Raw genomic sequence first — 15,216 nt, 5'->3', positions numbered from 1 at the left:
ATATAGTGGGCCATCACCTACTTAAGGAGGATGAAGCATCTCTACAACAGGAACATCTCACACACTCTCTCAACACACCATACCCGTACATATCTCATCAGTCATCAGTCACCAACAAAATGCCTGCAAAGATCGACACAGAACTAAACTTGCGATTCTTGTACATCTGCTTCAAGCATTCAAACTTTAGCACAGTGAGCTCTTTTCAAATTCGCCAGGAATTTCCGCCTGACTAACAATGCTCCAGGTCGACTTTCATGAGGTCGCTTCCTACTTCCAGATCAAAGCTCCAGCCGCTCGCATGCGCTTGATGCGTCTTCGTCAAGCCTTGGAAGCAGAGTCTAGTCGAGAAGGCTTCAAGGAAAGAGACCGAAAGCGTCGTCTCAATCCGTTCAAGGCCAAGGAAAAGACGTACGCACTTCATGATGGCGAAGACGACGACGATGAGAGTCTTGACGACATGCCGTTGATGCAACGCCTTCATGCGCGCATGATGCGTATCAAGCGTGAAGAAGGTCTCATGATCAAGGACGAAGATGGCACTTTGGTCAAGGGTGAAGACGACGCGATGATCAAGAACGAAGATGATGGATTCTGGAGCAAGAAGGAAGAAGACCTGGATGAGCAGGATGACAAGAGACTGGTCAAGAAAGAAGGACTTGGCTCTCCATTCTTGAAGAGTGAGATCGATCCGATTGACATGGAGGATGTTGTCAAGTCCGAGACTCATGGCTTGACCTACGCTCCTTCTCCGGTTCAGCAAAACGCACGAGCACCCTATCCCAGCCTGGGCCATGCAGGGATCACACCCAAGCCCGAGCACATGTATTCTCTTGCTATCCAACATCCAGCACCATATTCTGGTCTAGTCAAGATGGGGATTGACACGAAGCGCAATGACTACGGCTATGGCAACCAACATTCACAGGCCGCTCTTGCCAACCCCAGCCACTTCAACTTCCGCGTCTATGAGCAACCAAACAACCTCGACCCCTTCGCTCAAACCCAAAGCAACTTGTCAAAGCCAGAGGACACCAACAATGCCGCTCCCTTCCTCGGCTACAACTCACTGCCCCATCCTGACACCTATAACCCCTTCACACACATCAAGCCTGAAACCCCCCACGGAAGTGCCCACATCACCCCTCCCTCTGAGCACAACTCGCCTTTTCGTCTGGACATGTTCAACACCGCTCTACCCAACTCTCAGACTCCTGTTGGCGAACAAGTCAGATCTAGGTTGAGCTTTGTCGATTCTGTCACCAGTTCGCCTCGTATCAAGGATGATGTTTCCGAGACTGCTTCTGAGCAGGGTTATCCGTCACCTGCCGTTCATCAGTCTCGTCAGGATCAGTTCAGATAGGACAGTGCTAGTGTTAGTTGGTTGGAGCGTACGATGAGAAAGCGGCATTTGTGATTTCGATAGCAGCAGTTGTTGTTCTGAAAAGGAACGACTTGACGTGGGATGTTTCTTTTGTCATCGTCCAAGAGACCAAGTTCATACAAGTAGACCAAAATTGAAACATTCTGTCTACACCTTCTTGACCCTGTTTACTGTCTAAACTCAGGATCCACCTTGCTCTGCTTGAACAGACTCTTTCCCTTCAACCACTGGCGATATGCCTTGTATCTCTTCTTTCCTCCATCTTCCTCCCACACAGTCAATGGATCTTCTCTGACCGTCAAAAAGTCGGTGAACTCGGCCAAATCTTCATAACTGGGCTCAAGCACTCCCGTACTGCCTTCGTCGCCAGAATCGACCCCGGCTCTGCCACTATTGACATAATCCACAAAGTCAAGATTGAGGTTTGTCTCTGGTGGTAGCTCTGATGATACAACGAGTGGGATTTTGAAGGGGTGCGAGATGTATCGTTCATACTCTGTCGTTTCTTCTGCCGTCACAGAAGGGTTGAGAGAGTGGTCGTATATACGATTCAAGGTCATCTGGGTAATGGCTGCTTTATCCGCAATCTTGACGGACTTTTGGTTTTCAGGGTCTACTGATGTACGCTCGGTTGTTGTGTCGCGAAGGATGCTTTCTGGTATTGTTGTTGCCGCGGAACTTTTGCTTGGCTGCTGATGACCTGCTTCATTATCGCTTTGGGGGTCCACGATGGTTACACCTTTACGCGGAGGCTTCTTCTCTGGCGAGTCGGGAGAGTTTCTGTTCAGATCGATGCGAGGTGTGAATGGGCTGAAGTCGTATTTCGTGTCTTTGCTCGGTCTCTCGGGTAGGAATCTGTGGTTGGTGTTCATTCTGTACGAGTACACTTTGACGAATGACGATACTGCAAGAGGCCTGTAATACTCTAGCCAGTAGTCGTCATATTCCGCCAGGTTTTGATCTGTCTTTTGAGTTTTTCCACGCTCAGCTGTAGGCGGTAGCGTTCGTCGCTCTAGATGCTCGGGTGTAAACCAATTTATGTAGCTCTTGCGGGCACGATCCAGCCATTTCTTGGGGTCCGTGTGGTGAAGATAGTAATCCGTAGAGAGGTCCCAGAGCATGGGTTGGCCTTGTGCCCAAATGTAATTTCCAAGAAATAGGTTGTATGCCTCCTGTCGCTGAGAATCGAGAAATGAGTTGTGGTAGTATCGCTTGAAGCTTTCTACCATGTCTCTCGACTGGGTATGCCAGTGGTTTATCTTTCTATATGTGGCCATCGTGTTGACCAAATGAGATCCACCATATTGTATGGCTATTGTGTCTCCATGGTCGTGAAACATGTGCGTAAAGACATTGACTGCGTCCGAGTCGTACTCCATGTCAGCAGTAGGTATCACGCCTAGCGCTCGTAGTTGGTGCCCGAGAGCGCGCTTGCCAATGACGAATTGGGCCGCATTCGTACGATCCAGGCAATCAATGCAGTTCGTTCGAGCGATACCATTCTGGACTTGCGGTAGTCCATCTTCTACATCTCCGTTGTGGAAGAATCCTGTCTTTTGCATAATCTCTTCGGCAATGATCTCGAGTGTTCCGATGACGTCTCCACCCCTGGTCTTTGCAGCTCTGCTCATGTCAAAAGCCTTGTATTGTATCTTCTTGTCCTCTGGCAAGAATTGATTGAGGTAATTCAAGGCATTTTGGAATTCGGTGAGTAGCTTGGACTCTCTCGCCGTCCGCTCGCGGGACTTGATCAGGTTCAATACATAGATTGGACAACCATAACGTTTGAAGAGGTCATCAAAGTGCATCGCCGCGGGCTGGTAGAACGGATCTGTCACATTGAGATCGATGTCTGGCTTTGGAGACACACCACTATTGTCTTGAGACCAGTAAAGAGGAATGCTGCCTCGATGATGAACGTAGGAAGTGTAGTTGGGATTTGTAAACATCTTGGGCCCAGGAGCATGAAATGAAGTCGTGAGCATCTCCGAGACTATCTGTTCAGTCTCTACATCGTTGGCCACATAGCCAAGGTCGTTCGCTCCACGCTTGAGGAAACGTGCGCCAGCGAAGAAGCGTGAACGTCTGCCAATGATAGTGATGTAAATGCTGCGTCCGAAAACATCAAGAGATGATTGATCGATGAATCCGTGAATGATAGGTAGACACCAGTCGAAAGCATTCTTCAAATGCTTCACCGCTGGGCTCAGAAGATGATGGTTCCAGACAAACATGTCATTGTAGTCATGACCGGGCTGTTGTATTCCTCGATTGAGTGCATTTCGTTGTCGGGTAATGTTGTACTGCAATGTGCGGGTGATGTCGTAGGAGTAACTAAAGTAGAAGGAGCGAGTAAGGTCGAGGTTATTAAGAATACTCAGGAAGCGGCCTTCTTCGGCATTGCGTTCGCGAGCAAAGCGTGAACCGGCGCCGGTAGTCAGAGGAACCAGCTCGGTGCCTTCGACTCCATAGATGTAGTGGCCACCAATCATTGCAACCTGTTGCCGCTTGGTGATGAGCAAGACGTAGTAACAGTCTGTGAACTTGATAAAGCCCAGTATGCCCCAGAAGCTGCACTTGACTCGCAAACCACCAGTTGCTTTATTGCCCTCATCAATTGTTGTCAGCAGCTGAGTGACCTCCTTTTTGCTGTACACAATATCGTCTTCAAAGACAGATAGTTGGCCCGGAGGTGCAGTACGATCAATCTTCAACAGCTTATAGTACTTGTCCGTAATGTCTGAGCCAGTGATCCAATATCGAGCGTTGGTCTCGTAAAGCGTGAGTTTGTGCATCCTGTGGAAAGTGATTTGTTGCTGACTTGGTTTCTTTGTGCCTTTTTTGAGTCCGCCGTTGACGCTCTTGGGGGCAGATTCGACATCAGATAGAATAGGCTCCGCATCCTGCGCCAATGACTCCTGCTGTGCTTCCGCTTCGTCGAAGATCGGAATAGATGAGAAGTCGGACTTCATCTGATCAGTGTCGTCCTTGTGGGCATGATCCACCGCAGTGATGCCCGACATGTCCAAGCGATCATGTACTCCTGAGGGTTGGGTCTGGCATGTTTCGTTGTCATGCGCTGGCCCATCAATATACGAGCCTTTTGCAGATGCATTTGATTCTGCATCCGACGCATCAAATGCTTCATATGTAGTGGCGTCGTCCATTATTCTTCAAGGGCCTGCCGGTCAGCTAGATATATGTTCGGATTACTGCCGCTGGTGCGTTGTTTGTGACGATACAACAGTGCAAATGAGTCGAATTATTACAGCAGCATCGATTGGTTCTTCAGTAGGCACGCGTCCTTGGTTATGTGCGAAATCTAAAAAGTGTCGTTTATGGTCAAATAAATGTGCCCTTGGTCACGTCTCGCGCTCCCACGCCTCCGCCAGATTAGCCCGTGTGTTCCCAACGTCTCGTGTCCTGTTCCCAACACAATCTGCTCACTGTTGCAACCTGCTCGATGGCGGCTACTCTATGCTCCAGACAAGGGGGCTTCTATACATGCTCTGAAATGAACCGTGGAAAGAATCACAGGATCTGATAACCAAAATCACAAAAGCTGGCTATCTACTCGAAGTTGTCGCCCCGGTTCGGCACACCTCATTGCAGACGCTGCGAGATAAATCACACTATTGACAATTGCTCCCCCACCAGATATATGGGCCTCCGATCGATACGGCTGCTTATGTATCTGTCTCAAAACAATTCGAGAAAGCATTTCTGAGGCATTTCAAGTTGGCTGAAGTGGGCAATCGTGGTTATATTAGGCATGGGAGCTCAGAGCAGGGTGATGGACTCAGCAAGCCACAAAGTTAGCGGCGAATGGGCAAGTCTCGACCGGGTGATCTCAGGAGGTCCCCTTGAGAAAGGTGGAACTTTACGCGTACGAGACCCTTCTCCACACGGTGAGCGAGGCGGAGCACGTCTCTTAAAAGTCGAAAGGTGCTTCCGTATCTGCTGTTTCTTGAGCCATCGTCCACTCTTTTTTGGTGTTTTAGTCATGGCCGCCAGTACAATCGCTACCACAACGACGCTCGCGGGCGAGCAGTCGGCTACGCTCCGCGCCAACATGAAGAGCTCCAGCAACCCGGCACCGGAAAAGCACGAGGACCAGGATGACCAATTCTTCTGGTCATACACCGAGGAGCCTCACCGTTCCCGTCGTATGGCTATCATCAAGGCCCACCCCGAGGTGCTCAAGCTGTGCGGACCCGAGCCATTGACGATTCCTCTCGTTCTTGCCGTAGTAGCCCTTCAATGCACCTGCGCCTACCTCCTCAGCAACACTCCTTTCTGGTCATGGCGCTTCTGGCTCACAGCATACGTGATTGGTGCTACTGCCAATCAGAACCTCTTCCTGGCTATCCACGAAATCTCGCACAATCTCGCCTTCAAATCCGGCCTAGCCAACCGCCTTCTCGCCATTGTCGCCAACTTGCCCATTGGCATCCCGTACTCGGCTTCTTTCAGGGTATGCAACTTTCGAACGCTTCTCTACGTGACAAGTCACTGACCACCTGCTAGCCTTACCACCTTACCCACCACAAGTCGCTCGGCGTCGATGGCCTCGACACTGATCTCCCCACCGCTCTCGAGGCCTTCTTCCTTGACTCGATCGCTGGCAAGGCCTTTTTCTGCACATTCCAGATCTTGTTCTACGCTCTGCGACCTATGATGGTCTACCAGATCCCTCTGACCAAGATCCACGCCCTCAACATTGCTGTCCAGCTCTTGTTCGACTATGTTCTGATTCAAGCGTGGGGAGGAAAAGCAGTAGGATACTTCATCTTGAGCAGTTTCCTTGCAGGATCCCTGCACCCGGTAGCCGGCCATTTCATCGCCGAGCACTACGTTTTCGATCGTGCTTCTCTTGAGAACAAGCAGTCGCGCGACCCCAAGAACCGTATCCCGGTTCCCGAGACTTTCTCTTACTACGGACCCCTCAACCTCTTGACCTACAATGTTGGCCTGCACAATGAGCACCACGACTTCCCCGCCATCCCCTGGACCAGACTTTGGAAGGTCAACGAGATTGCCAAGGAGTTTTACCAGGACTTGCCCTACCACCGCAGCTGGGTTGGTGTCATCTGGCAATTCATCTTGGACAAGGAAGTTGGTCTGTGGTGCAGAGTCAAGCGCAAGGAAGGAGGCAGAAAAGTTGGTGCTTGGAAGGAAGAAGAGATTCAGAACTGATGCAGTCCTGGTCTTGACGTATGAAATCACCTAGACAATAGACACGACGTGCAAATGACGAATTTCAAAAGATTGATGCTTGTTTAAAATGGCATCCAACGCCTCAGTCGTATGATTATGTACATGGTTATACTCCGAATTGCCTCAATTGATACATGCAAAAAAACCGCTCCTCAACGCCAGAAATTGTTGGGGGAATCTCGAATGTAGATATCATAAACGATACAAGGGCCGCGTGGTGGTGGGCCAAGCAGCTGGGTTGCAGTCTGCTGGCCAGTCTATGTCGTTGTTGGTATTGTCGGTATGCTTGATGTTGTCCTCGCTCCTACAAGCCACCAAAGCCCTCACTTGTGGCTGCCACCAGCTCCAGTCACACGAAGGACGAAGTTGACAATAACAGCAGCCAACAGAGCAATGGCCAGGACCGTGGGACCGAAGCGGTCGTCGAAGCCGCTCTGACCTCTCATGCGAATGCTCTTTGCTCTCCAGTGGAAGGTGACCAGGGCGTAAATCATAGTAGCCATGGCGACCAGAGTAAAGAGACCAGCAGAGATCTGACCGACCTTGTCACCAAAGTTAAGGAGACCGACGGCAAGACCGCCCAGGATGACGGTGAAGTTCAGCCAGCTGAGAAAAGTACGCTCGTTGGCGAAGAAGACCTTGGGCTCAACGCGAGTGGGCAGGGCGATGCGCTTGCCTGTGAAGAAAATCGAGTCAGCATTCGGTGTCGTTGGTTGCGGAAAGCTTCTTTGAGGGGCAGTTGATACCAGGTGCTGTTTGGAGAAGCGGTTGCGAAGACATGGCGGCGATGTGAGGTGTGCGGTCGGATTGGCCAGACGAAAGTCGCAGATGGTGCAGAAGACGACAGGCAATGGGTTGTGGAACTCTCAGAAGGACTTGGGAAGAAAAAAGGTGCAATCAATTGATACAGCAGAAATGCGAGACCGCAGCGCGAGCATGACGCTGGCGTGCCCGAAATGCAGCGTGTGATTGGTCGGTCAGAATCCTTTTATGTAGGCTCGATTTTTTTGCTCGATATTAATTCCCAGCAGTCCATTTTTCCTCCCTGTTATGACTTGAGGATGACTTGAGCCAAAGTTCCTCCTAGCTACATTGCTTGTGGTTTCTACAAACATATTCTCTGCTGACTGTGAGACTGTATTGAGTTGCAAAGGTGATGGCTTGACCCCGGACGTTCGGGTTGGCTGTTTGAAGATAGGCAGAAACTACAATGAGAAGGACTTGATTGGTTAGTTATCTGTCAGATCATGACAAGACACTATTACAGAGAAGACATGCACACGGTCGAAACCAAAGGCGGCGGGAATTTGGTCAAGGTTAGATGTTCGCATGGCTGCTGGCTTGTTCAGACACATGGTCAAGAGTCAAGACGATCCCCACGGTTCACTGAAAGCTCGGACGCCCATGTGCGGCAGCAATGATCCGCCGCGATAATAACTTGAGGGTCATCACACAACTGTAAACAAAGCGAGTAACCCAACTCAGCTCATTGTCGCGTACCACCTCTCTCACACCAAAAGTCTCACTTTGCTTTGCGCAATTCCATCAAACCTTTGAGCTACTTTCATCCTTCCACAACCACAATCGCAACCACCATGTCAACCTGCGTATGCCCTGGCCATCCCGCACGAGACGTTTCCTATCTGACTTTGTCCTGTAGCCAGTTTCCGAGACCCGCCTCAGCCAGATCGCTGCCGACGTATGCACCTCGATTCGTGAGACCCGAAGCCTTGCCATACTAATCCCCTGTACAGGCTTGCGACAATGCCTTCAGCAGCGCCACCTCATACAACCACGCCCAGACCGAGCAATGGAACTCCGACATCATTGTATGCCTTGCGTCCCCATTTCTTGTTACACATAACCTCTGACAACCCTTGCAGAAAGGCATCTTGACCGCTCTCATCTCCGAGTCCAAGGGCGAGGTCCAGTACAAGTTCGCCGTAAACTCCACAATCATCCAGCACCTGACAGACCCTCGTCCCGCCGGCTCTGATGCCTCTCCGACCCCAACCACTGGCACTGGCACTGTCGGTCGCCGCGGAATGCACTCCGCTACTGGTGCCTACTGGAACACCGAGAAGGACGGTATCTGGAACTACAAGTACGAGGGCGGCGAGGCCAAGGGCATGGATGTCGTCGTCTGTGTCATGTGGGTTGCAAACTGAGCCATTGGCCCACTTGGGCACCTACTTGAAACTTTCGATCCAGATACACCAACATCGACACTCTCTCCCAACCCTCAGCTGTACATGGTATCAAGGGACACGAACATACGAATCGCAACGTTAGCCTCCCGCGTGGCAGCTACTACGGTACATAGATGCACAAAGCATTATGGGGAATATACTCGTCTCGCCCTGCACGTCAGGAGGTCGATGTGCACATCTTGAGGTTGTGCCATGGTTAATACCAGAGAAATTAGGGGCAGCATCTAAAACCATTCAATCCATGAATATGCGTACTCATCAGGCCATCTTTGCACCGCGGTCGTCGTTCTCATATATCGTATTATCCATCACAGCCCTACCGACACCCTCAGTGCACAAGTGCTGGACCTCGGCCCAGTCTTGCTTCTTGGCCGCTGTCCTGACCTTTGTGCTACTCACACCGACGCCTTCTTCGGCATGAACAACCTCGATTTGCGAAGCCCATTCACGTCTGCCTCCATCGGCCTCCATGTCACCCCTCGCCAATTGGTCCACAAACTCCTGCTGTGATTTGACCGTACCATACTCATCAGAAGGTCGCAGCGTAACGCGTAGTTGGTGTCCTTCATCAAAGTATGGATTGAGCGCAGAAAGAGGCGGGCTAAAGTTGGGATAGTACTTTGCAGCAAAGAAGCGTGTGATGGTGTCGAAGCCCAGCAGATGGACGTGTTTGGGTGAGTCTGGATAATGCTCAATGCCCTCTTTTGAGATGGCCGAGCTCTTGTCAGTGTAGTAAGGAGCGGTAGTCAAGCCAATGTCGACGGTCGGTAGCACATAATCTCCATGGCTGGCTGAGCTTTGGAGATCCTTCAAAAGATCCTCGGCAAAGATGGTCATGAGAGCCAGACGCTGAGGAAAGGACGCGGCAGAGGGAGCCTTGTCCGCATTATGGGTAGAAAAAAGAAGCAGCAGTCTGAATGGAGACTGATGTTGCTTGGTAGAAGAAGAGTGTAGTGCCGACTTGGCAAGAGCCAGATGGGCCTTCGACGGCGGATTGAAGGAAGAATCGAGGATGAACAGAGTCTTTGGAGACGGTGGACTTGAAGCAGATGGATTGATGCTTCGGACAATGCGAAACTTGGACTCAGATGATTGGAAAGACTTGAGAGCAGACTCAAGGTGCGGCAAGATGGTGCGCATAGAACTTGTTGTTGTGCTCATGTTGGCTGTACCAATCCTCGCCCCGATCTTGAAAGTATTCAAATACGCGCAGCAATGCAAATCGTCCTTGAAACTTGACAGTCTGTTCACTTCCCGAACCGAGTTGTCTCTCAGAAGTTGAAGTTCGTTTCATGAAAGTGAGTTCGGTGATGGCAGAACGGATAGTGAGTGTGCACCGTGCACGGACGAGCGTCCAATCCCGAACAAGGCATTTGAACATCGGCCAAGCTCGTCGTCGCCAATTCACCATCGCCTTTGAACCATCACATCCAATTCACACACAACATGGTCGCCGAGCTCAAGAAGTTGGCCGCTTCGGCTGCCGGCAAGCACGCCGCATACAAGAAATACACCGTGCAACCCACCGGCATCTGGAAACGCATCGGAGATTTCTTTGCTGTCGACCCCAAGCGCTCCTCCGGTATTCCTCTCAACCCTCAGTACCGCCTGCCCTCTCCTGGTGCCGTGGATCCCAAGCTCTACGACGACCCGACCACAGTCCCTGCCGCCGATCTTGCCGAGAACCCTTACTGGAAGCGCGACGTCCGCAGATCATACCCCAAGCTCAGCGTCGTCAAGCAGCCCGATGTTGTCGCTCTCCTGACCGTCGGAAGTGCACAAAATCCCAAGGAACATGTTTTGCAGATTGGCGATGCCGGTGCCAAGCAGTTGGTCTCAGTCAAGGAGGAGGGTCAGAAGGGTCTTTCGGCTTTCTTCCAGAAGGAGAACAAGGCTGGTGTCAGCGTACTGGGCCCCAATGGACTGCCTCCTTTCCCTACCTCAAGATACCCCTCGTCTACTCCCAAGCGCTACGAAATGCTCAAGGAGCAAGCTTACAGCGCAAAGTACGCCCTCCAACGCCCATTGACACGTGCCACAGTTTCGCTGACTTTGCCTACAGCTACCCTTGCAGGGTGTTCGAGTAGATTCAACGAACATGTACATTTCCTTTTCCTTAGACGTTCCAAATTCGACATGGCTTGACCTATAGCTTTTCCTGATTGATTGGTTGACATATGATGAGGAACGTCAAATTCTGGTCGTGATGTAGTACTATGCGTGGCGATGTGTGCGGTAAAATGCACTTTCCAACTTTTGGTCGAATCCGCCTCGAAAAAGGCAGGGACGACTGCCTCAAACGCCATTCGCGTGAATCTTACTCCTCTCATGAAAGTCTCGCCGAACTAAGCTCATCAAGACCATTGTAAGAATATCATGGCGGCCAAATCTGATCCTACGAAACCACTCCAGCCACTCGACCTGGTCTTCAGCTGCAACGTCTGCCATGACTCAATCCGTGATATTTGCAGCCCTCTACAGGACGAGAAAGGACTCGATGGTACTCAAAAACCGGTCGCGAAGCTTTGGATGACCGAATGCGCCCACCTCATATGTGCAAAACACCTCGCAGGTGGAGGTAAGCGAAGACTGCCTTTCTTTTGGTCAAACTCTTATGCTGTTCAGCTCCTCCATTTCATCCCGCCGGGCAAGCACCACGCGCTGTATGTCCGGTTTGTGTTGGCCGGCAAAACAACCATGCACTCAAGCAGATGTATGCCATCAGTGGCTTTACCAAAGGCGAATACGATCCCGACATCCCTCACCACTTCTTCCAGTGTCCACCCGTCGCTCTTGATACAAAAGATGGTGGAATGGATGCTCTCCGGGTATCATGTTGTTCTTCCAGACAAGCTTGACCACGGCTAACACCTATTGTATTGCTCCAGTTTCAATTTCTTGGTCTAGTCACGTATGGGATTGCTATCGCTACCAAGTTTCGTAGCCTGCAGACGGCACACTCTCGTCTCAAGGATCAAACCGAGACGTTGAAGCTAGAAAAGACTGAGGCCGAAACAGAAGTTCATGCCTTGACGGAGCGTATTACGTTGATGGAAGAAGCAGAAAGAAAGTACAAGGAAAAGCAACCTGAGATCAAGCATTATCTCCAACAGTTCACTTTGGTAAAGAAGTAAGGATCTGATGCCACCATCATACGCAGAATCATCTAACAGCTTGAACTAGAGAGCTGGATCGCCGTAATGAAGACTTGGCTGCGCTTGGTTACCCACCACCACCAATCGATTACACTTACCCCCCTTCGCGTCTATACGAAGACGACACATCAAACGAAGAACTAAGTGGTTATATGGATAGGACGGCCCTTGATCCAATAAATGTTGAAGAGAACATTCCCAGTGTCTCAAGCATCACTTTGAGAGGCGATCCATCCCGAAACTGTACGCTTGTAAAATGAACAATCGAGGAGGAACACTGACTGATCCAGCCAAAGATACCGACGACGATTCACAAAGAGACGGAACTAAGCGACAGAGACTGTCACAGTATCATTACAAGCCGCAGAAGCCACAAAGTCCACACAAAGATCAGGCATTCCAAAGTCGGCCCGGAATAAGACCCCCTCCTCCGTCTAAGAGCAATCATTTTCAACCGCCTCCCGCCTTACGTCAGAGCGAGAATTGTCAAGATATTGCGGGAGAAAGAGGTGAAACACGTACAAGTCCTCTTGTGACGAACGTACAGCGTGAGGATTGGGATACATGGGGCCGCGATGAGGTCAATGTCCATCCTGGATGGTCCAACAGGACACCTTACATGAGTGGCGCTCTCCCAGACGACACTGGGTTCAGACCGTCTAGTCTACCGAAGAGAAAGATCCAGCCAGTTGACAACATCGAGGACATCTCGAGGTTTGACCATGTTGGCGGATATAATAATACCAGAACTTTCCGTGACACACAAGGGCAACATGGGATATATCATGCGGAGACCCAGTACTACTTGCCTACAAGAGGTCCGGGGAGAGACTCTCGTCAAAACCAAGCCTTCAGCCAGCCTCCGGGAAACGTTCCGTCAAGGACTCACCAATTACCTTACCGTGGTACAGAGACTCGGAGAGAGCCAATACCAGCCAGTCGACAACCAAATCGACCTCATACCCCTTCTCCACAACGATTGAATACTCTTCGACAATCAGACGGTGCCTCAGTTACTAGCCCCTTCTTTCGGGCTGATCAAACTCAGTCATCTAGATACTGTCCCTCCTCCACTCCCATGGCTGCGCCAACCGCCTATCGAACCGTTCCTGAGTTCAGGATGGCACCACCTCGAAGGCCTGTTCAGATCTCCAGGCCACAGCCTCAGACAATGAACGGCCTATCGTTCGTGCAAAACCCACATTTGGGAAGTCATAACTTTGAAATGGCATTCAATCACGAACATGGTGCACCTCGCGATCCTCATGGCTTCTTCGTGAGACCAGGTACCCACCAAAGTCCAGCTCCTAGGTATGATACGGCGCGTTCTCGACAACCTAGCCGACCTCAGCCGCTACCATCTTCGACTCCATCTCTGGCATCGAGTTTTGCTTTAGCTCATCCAAGAAGACCAAGACACGACAGCGCACTTGCCAACATGCGAGGCATCAAGGGTGGGTCGACATCTTCAAGGGGTACAGCGACGGAACTGTTCGGCTCAAGGCCGAGCATGTTTTCTAGTTCTCGACGTAGCATCAGGCGTTGAGCCTCCACCTCTCACAAGAGATTGCTTTGCTGTTATCAATACAATTCTGGTATTAACAATTTCCATGTGCTGTTGTGCAGTTTGATAGCTGTATCACCGCGTGTCGCTGTAAGAATGGAGGATGGATGTGGGAAGAGGGTGGTGTAGATTTAGCCGGTCAAAGGAGATCCGGTTAAATGGAGAGCTTCAACCCCACCATGCGCCACCATTGATCCCCCACCAACGTGACGAGAAACAACACGCTTCTTACTCGGATAACAAAGCAAAGTACACAACAATCTATTCGCACCCCTTGCCCAATCAAAAAGTATCTCAAGTCATATTAAAATCAATCATGTCTCGTCCCGGAGTAGCTCGTACCGCATCGACCAACCTTGGTAGTGGAAATGGTTATAGAGTGCTTGATGGCAAGGTTGCCGTCGTCACTGGTGCATCCAGAGGTATGTTGGTCAAAAACCCCAATCGAGACACTACTGAGCAAGAATGCACAGGTATTGGCGCAGCAACATGCGAGAACCTCGCATCCAAGGGCTGTTCCCTCATCATGAACTACACCTCCGACTCGTCCGAGTCCATCACCGTCGAGCTGGCCGAACGTCTTTCAAAAGAGCATGGAATCAAGGCGTTGCCCGTACAAGCAGACATGGGCACCGAGAACGGCCCCGCCCATCTCATCGCCACAGCCTTGAACCACTTCGCACACCCCAAGACTCGCAAGCTACAGATCGACATCATCATCAACAACGCTGGTGTCGCGTCCAACCGTGCTATCGAGAAGTGTGATGTTGAGGACTTTGACTTTGTATACCGTGTCAATGTCAGAGGCCCACTGTTCTTGATGAAGGCTGCTATTCCATACTTGCCTACTGACCGCAGTGGTCGCATCGTCAATGTTAGCAGTGTTAGTGCTAGCTGTGGTTTCAGCGAGCAGAGTGTTTATGGTGGATCAAAGGCTGCTGTCGAGGCCATGACCCGTACCTGGGCTCGCGAGTTGGCTGAGAGATGCACTGTGAACGCTATCAACCCCGGTCCCGTTTTGACTGGTAAGTGTCAATCATCGTAAAACTACGGACACTGCTGACAATATACTTCAAGACATGTGGAGTGGAGTCTCGAAGGAGTTTCAAGAAGGCATTGCGCCATGGCTAAAGAACACACCTTTGGCAGCCGTTCGTCCTGGCGTCGACAGTGAGGATCTGGTCAAGGGTGCCGAAGTGGCAGGAGGTCGTCCCGTAAGCAAAACTCAATTGTTCCCTGACACTGGATATCGGTACTAATTCCATATACTAGGCCTACGAATCAGAGACTGCTGGAGTCATCGCAATGCTCTGCACTCCTGATGCCGCATACACGACTGGCAGTGTGATCTCATGCAACGGAGGCTTCAAATTTAGCGTATAGACATGATGGGAATACAACATGGAATATATCTAAAAACTCACAAAACACGCTGTTTCGTAGATCATCAGCTGTTCCGCTTCTGTTCTCTACGTACGACATTGCTCGAGCGTTTCTGAACTCTGAGTCGGTTGCAAAGGCTGCACGTAAAGGGACGTTACGTCTTCCAAAGTCAAGGGATCAAGTCAGTATCGATATAAAAGCGGTGAAGTGCCCGTTGATTCATACAAGGTTTCCATGCTGCTTCAATAAACACGATGTCAAGGCGATGCTCTACTAAAACCTCTTTTGACTCAGTGTTAGCAC

General features: G+C 50.6%; 9 protein-coding genes across 9 annotated transcripts; 6 read left to right on the top strand and 3 right to left on the bottom strand.

Annotated features, from left to right (window-relative positions):
• Positions 1-119: 119 nt before the first annotated feature.
• On the top strand, positions 120-1,363 carry M438DRAFT_332539 (uncharacterized protein; the record flags this gene model as incomplete). Its single annotated transcript, XM_029903515.1, has 2 exons — positions 120-194; positions 248-1,363. The coding sequence occupies 2 exons, from the start codon at positions 120-122 to the stop codon at positions 1,361-1,363; spliced, it is 1,191 nt and encodes a 396-aa protein (XP_029764271.1).
• Positions 1,364-1,457: 94 nt separating this feature from the next.
• M438DRAFT_139557 (uncharacterized protein) lies at positions 1,458-4,728 on the bottom strand. Its single transcript, XM_029898878.1, has 3 exons — positions 4,206-4,728; positions 2,113-4,155; positions 1,458-1,980 (listed from the first exon to the last, which is right to left on the bottom strand). Exons 1-3 carry the CDS (start codon positions 4,284-4,286, stop codon positions 1,552-1,554), a joined length of 2,553 nt encoding a protein of 850 aa, XP_029764270.1. The 5' UTR covers positions 4,287-4,728; the 3' UTR covers positions 1,458-1,551.
• A 728-nt stretch (positions 4,729-5,456) lies between these two features.
• On the top strand, positions 5,457-6,580 carry M438DRAFT_372355 (dihydroceramide delta(4)-desaturase; the record flags this gene model as incomplete). The annotated part of the gene is made up of 2 exons (XM_029908339.1): positions 5,457-5,858; positions 5,912-6,580. The coding sequence occupies 2 exons, from the start codon at positions 5,457-5,459 to the stop codon at positions 6,578-6,580; spliced, it is 1,071 nt and encodes a 356-aa protein (XP_029764269.1).
• Positions 6,581-6,924: 344 nt separating this feature from the next.
• M438DRAFT_267517 (vacuolar transporter chaperone 1) lies at positions 6,925-7,381 on the bottom strand (the record flags this gene model as incomplete). Its single annotated transcript, XM_029900190.1, has 2 exons — positions 6,925-7,277; positions 7,348-7,381. The coding sequence occupies 2 exons, from the start codon at positions 7,379-7,381 to the stop codon at positions 6,925-6,927; spliced, it is 387 nt and encodes a 128-aa protein (XP_029764268.1).
• A 728-nt stretch (positions 7,382-8,109) lies between these two features.
• M438DRAFT_139452 (dynein light chain, cytosolic) lies at positions 8,110-8,919 on the top strand. Its single transcript, XM_029898877.1, has 4 exons — positions 8,110-8,208; positions 8,262-8,300; positions 8,356-8,430; positions 8,485-8,919. The coding sequence occupies exons 1-4, from the start codon at positions 8,197-8,199 to the stop codon at positions 8,767-8,769; spliced, it is 411 nt and encodes a 136-aa protein (XP_029764267.1). The 5' UTR covers positions 8,110-8,196; the 3' UTR covers positions 8,770-8,919.
• A 150-nt stretch (positions 8,920-9,069) lies between these two features.
• Positions 9,070-9,972, bottom strand: M438DRAFT_352802 (Nucleotidylyl transferase; the record flags this gene model as incomplete). Its single annotated transcript, XM_029906818.1, has 1 exon — positions 9,070-9,972. One exon carries the CDS (start codon positions 9,970-9,972, stop codon positions 9,070-9,072), a length of 903 nt encoding a protein of 300 aa, XP_029764266.1.
• Positions 9,973-10,257: 285 nt separating this feature from the next.
• M438DRAFT_313250 (NADH dehydrogenase 29/21K chain) lies at positions 10,258-11,205 on the top strand (the record flags this gene model as incomplete). The annotated part of the gene is made up of 2 exons (XM_029902549.1): positions 10,258-10,817; positions 10,874-11,205. 2 exons carry the CDS (start codon positions 10,258-10,260, stop codon positions 10,896-10,898), a joined length of 585 nt encoding a protein of 194 aa, XP_029764265.1. The 3' UTR covers positions 10,899-11,205.
• Positions 11,124-12,681, top strand: M438DRAFT_387319 (uncharacterized protein; the record flags this gene model as incomplete). Its single annotated transcript, XM_029908998.1, has 5 exons — positions 11,124-11,389; positions 11,437-11,639; positions 11,700-11,941; positions 11,995-12,209; positions 12,263-12,681. Coding segments are annotated over exons 1-5 (1,281 nt in total), but the record flags the coding sequence as incomplete, so codon positions are not given.
• Positions 12,682-13,846: 1,165 nt separating this feature from the next.
• On the top strand, positions 13,847-14,913 carry M438DRAFT_267685 (NAD(P)-binding protein; the record flags this gene model as incomplete). The annotated part of the gene is made up of 4 exons (XM_029900205.1): positions 13,847-13,952; positions 14,004-14,555; positions 14,608-14,744; positions 14,803-14,913. The coding sequence occupies 4 exons, from the start codon at positions 13,847-13,849 to the stop codon at positions 14,911-14,913; spliced, it is 906 nt and encodes a 301-aa protein (XP_029764263.1).
• Positions 14,914-15,216: the final 303 nt, after the last annotated feature.

This window comes from Aureobasidium pullulans (assembly GCF_000721785.1).
Source record: "Aureobasidium pullulans EXF-150 unplaced genomic scaffold scaffold_3, whole genome shotgun sequence".
NCBI lineage: Eukaryota > Fungi > Ascomycota > Dothideomycetes > Dothideales > Saccotheciaceae > Aureobasidium > Aureobasidium pullulans.
This window is presented reverse-complemented; position numbering and strand designations above follow the sequence as displayed.

Excerpts from the sequence above, each read along its gene's own strand:
- M438DRAFT_139452 (XM_029898877.1), top strand. Across the intron at positions 8,301-8,355 it reads TCAGCCAGATCGCTGCCGAC|GCTTGCGACAATGCCTTCAG; the intron begins GTATGCACCTCG and ends TCCCCTGTACAG. Across the intron at positions 8,431-8,484 it reads AATGGAACTCCGACATCATT|AAAGGCATCTTGACCGCTCT; the intron begins GTATGCCTTGCG and ends CAACCCTTGCAG.
- M438DRAFT_139557 (XM_029898878.1), bottom strand. The coding sequence starts at position 4,286 with ATGCGGAGCCTATTCTATCTGATGTCGAATCTGCCCCCAAGAGCGTCA. Across the intron at positions 4,156-4,205 it reads AAAAGGCACAAAGAAACCAA|ACCAACGCTCGATATTGGAT; the intron begins GTCAGCAACAAA and ends ACGCTTTACGAG. Across the intron at positions 1,981-2,112 it reads CGCGTAAAGGTGTAACCATC|TCCGTCAAGATTGCGGATAA; the intron begins GTGGACCCCCAA and ends GAAAACCAAAAG.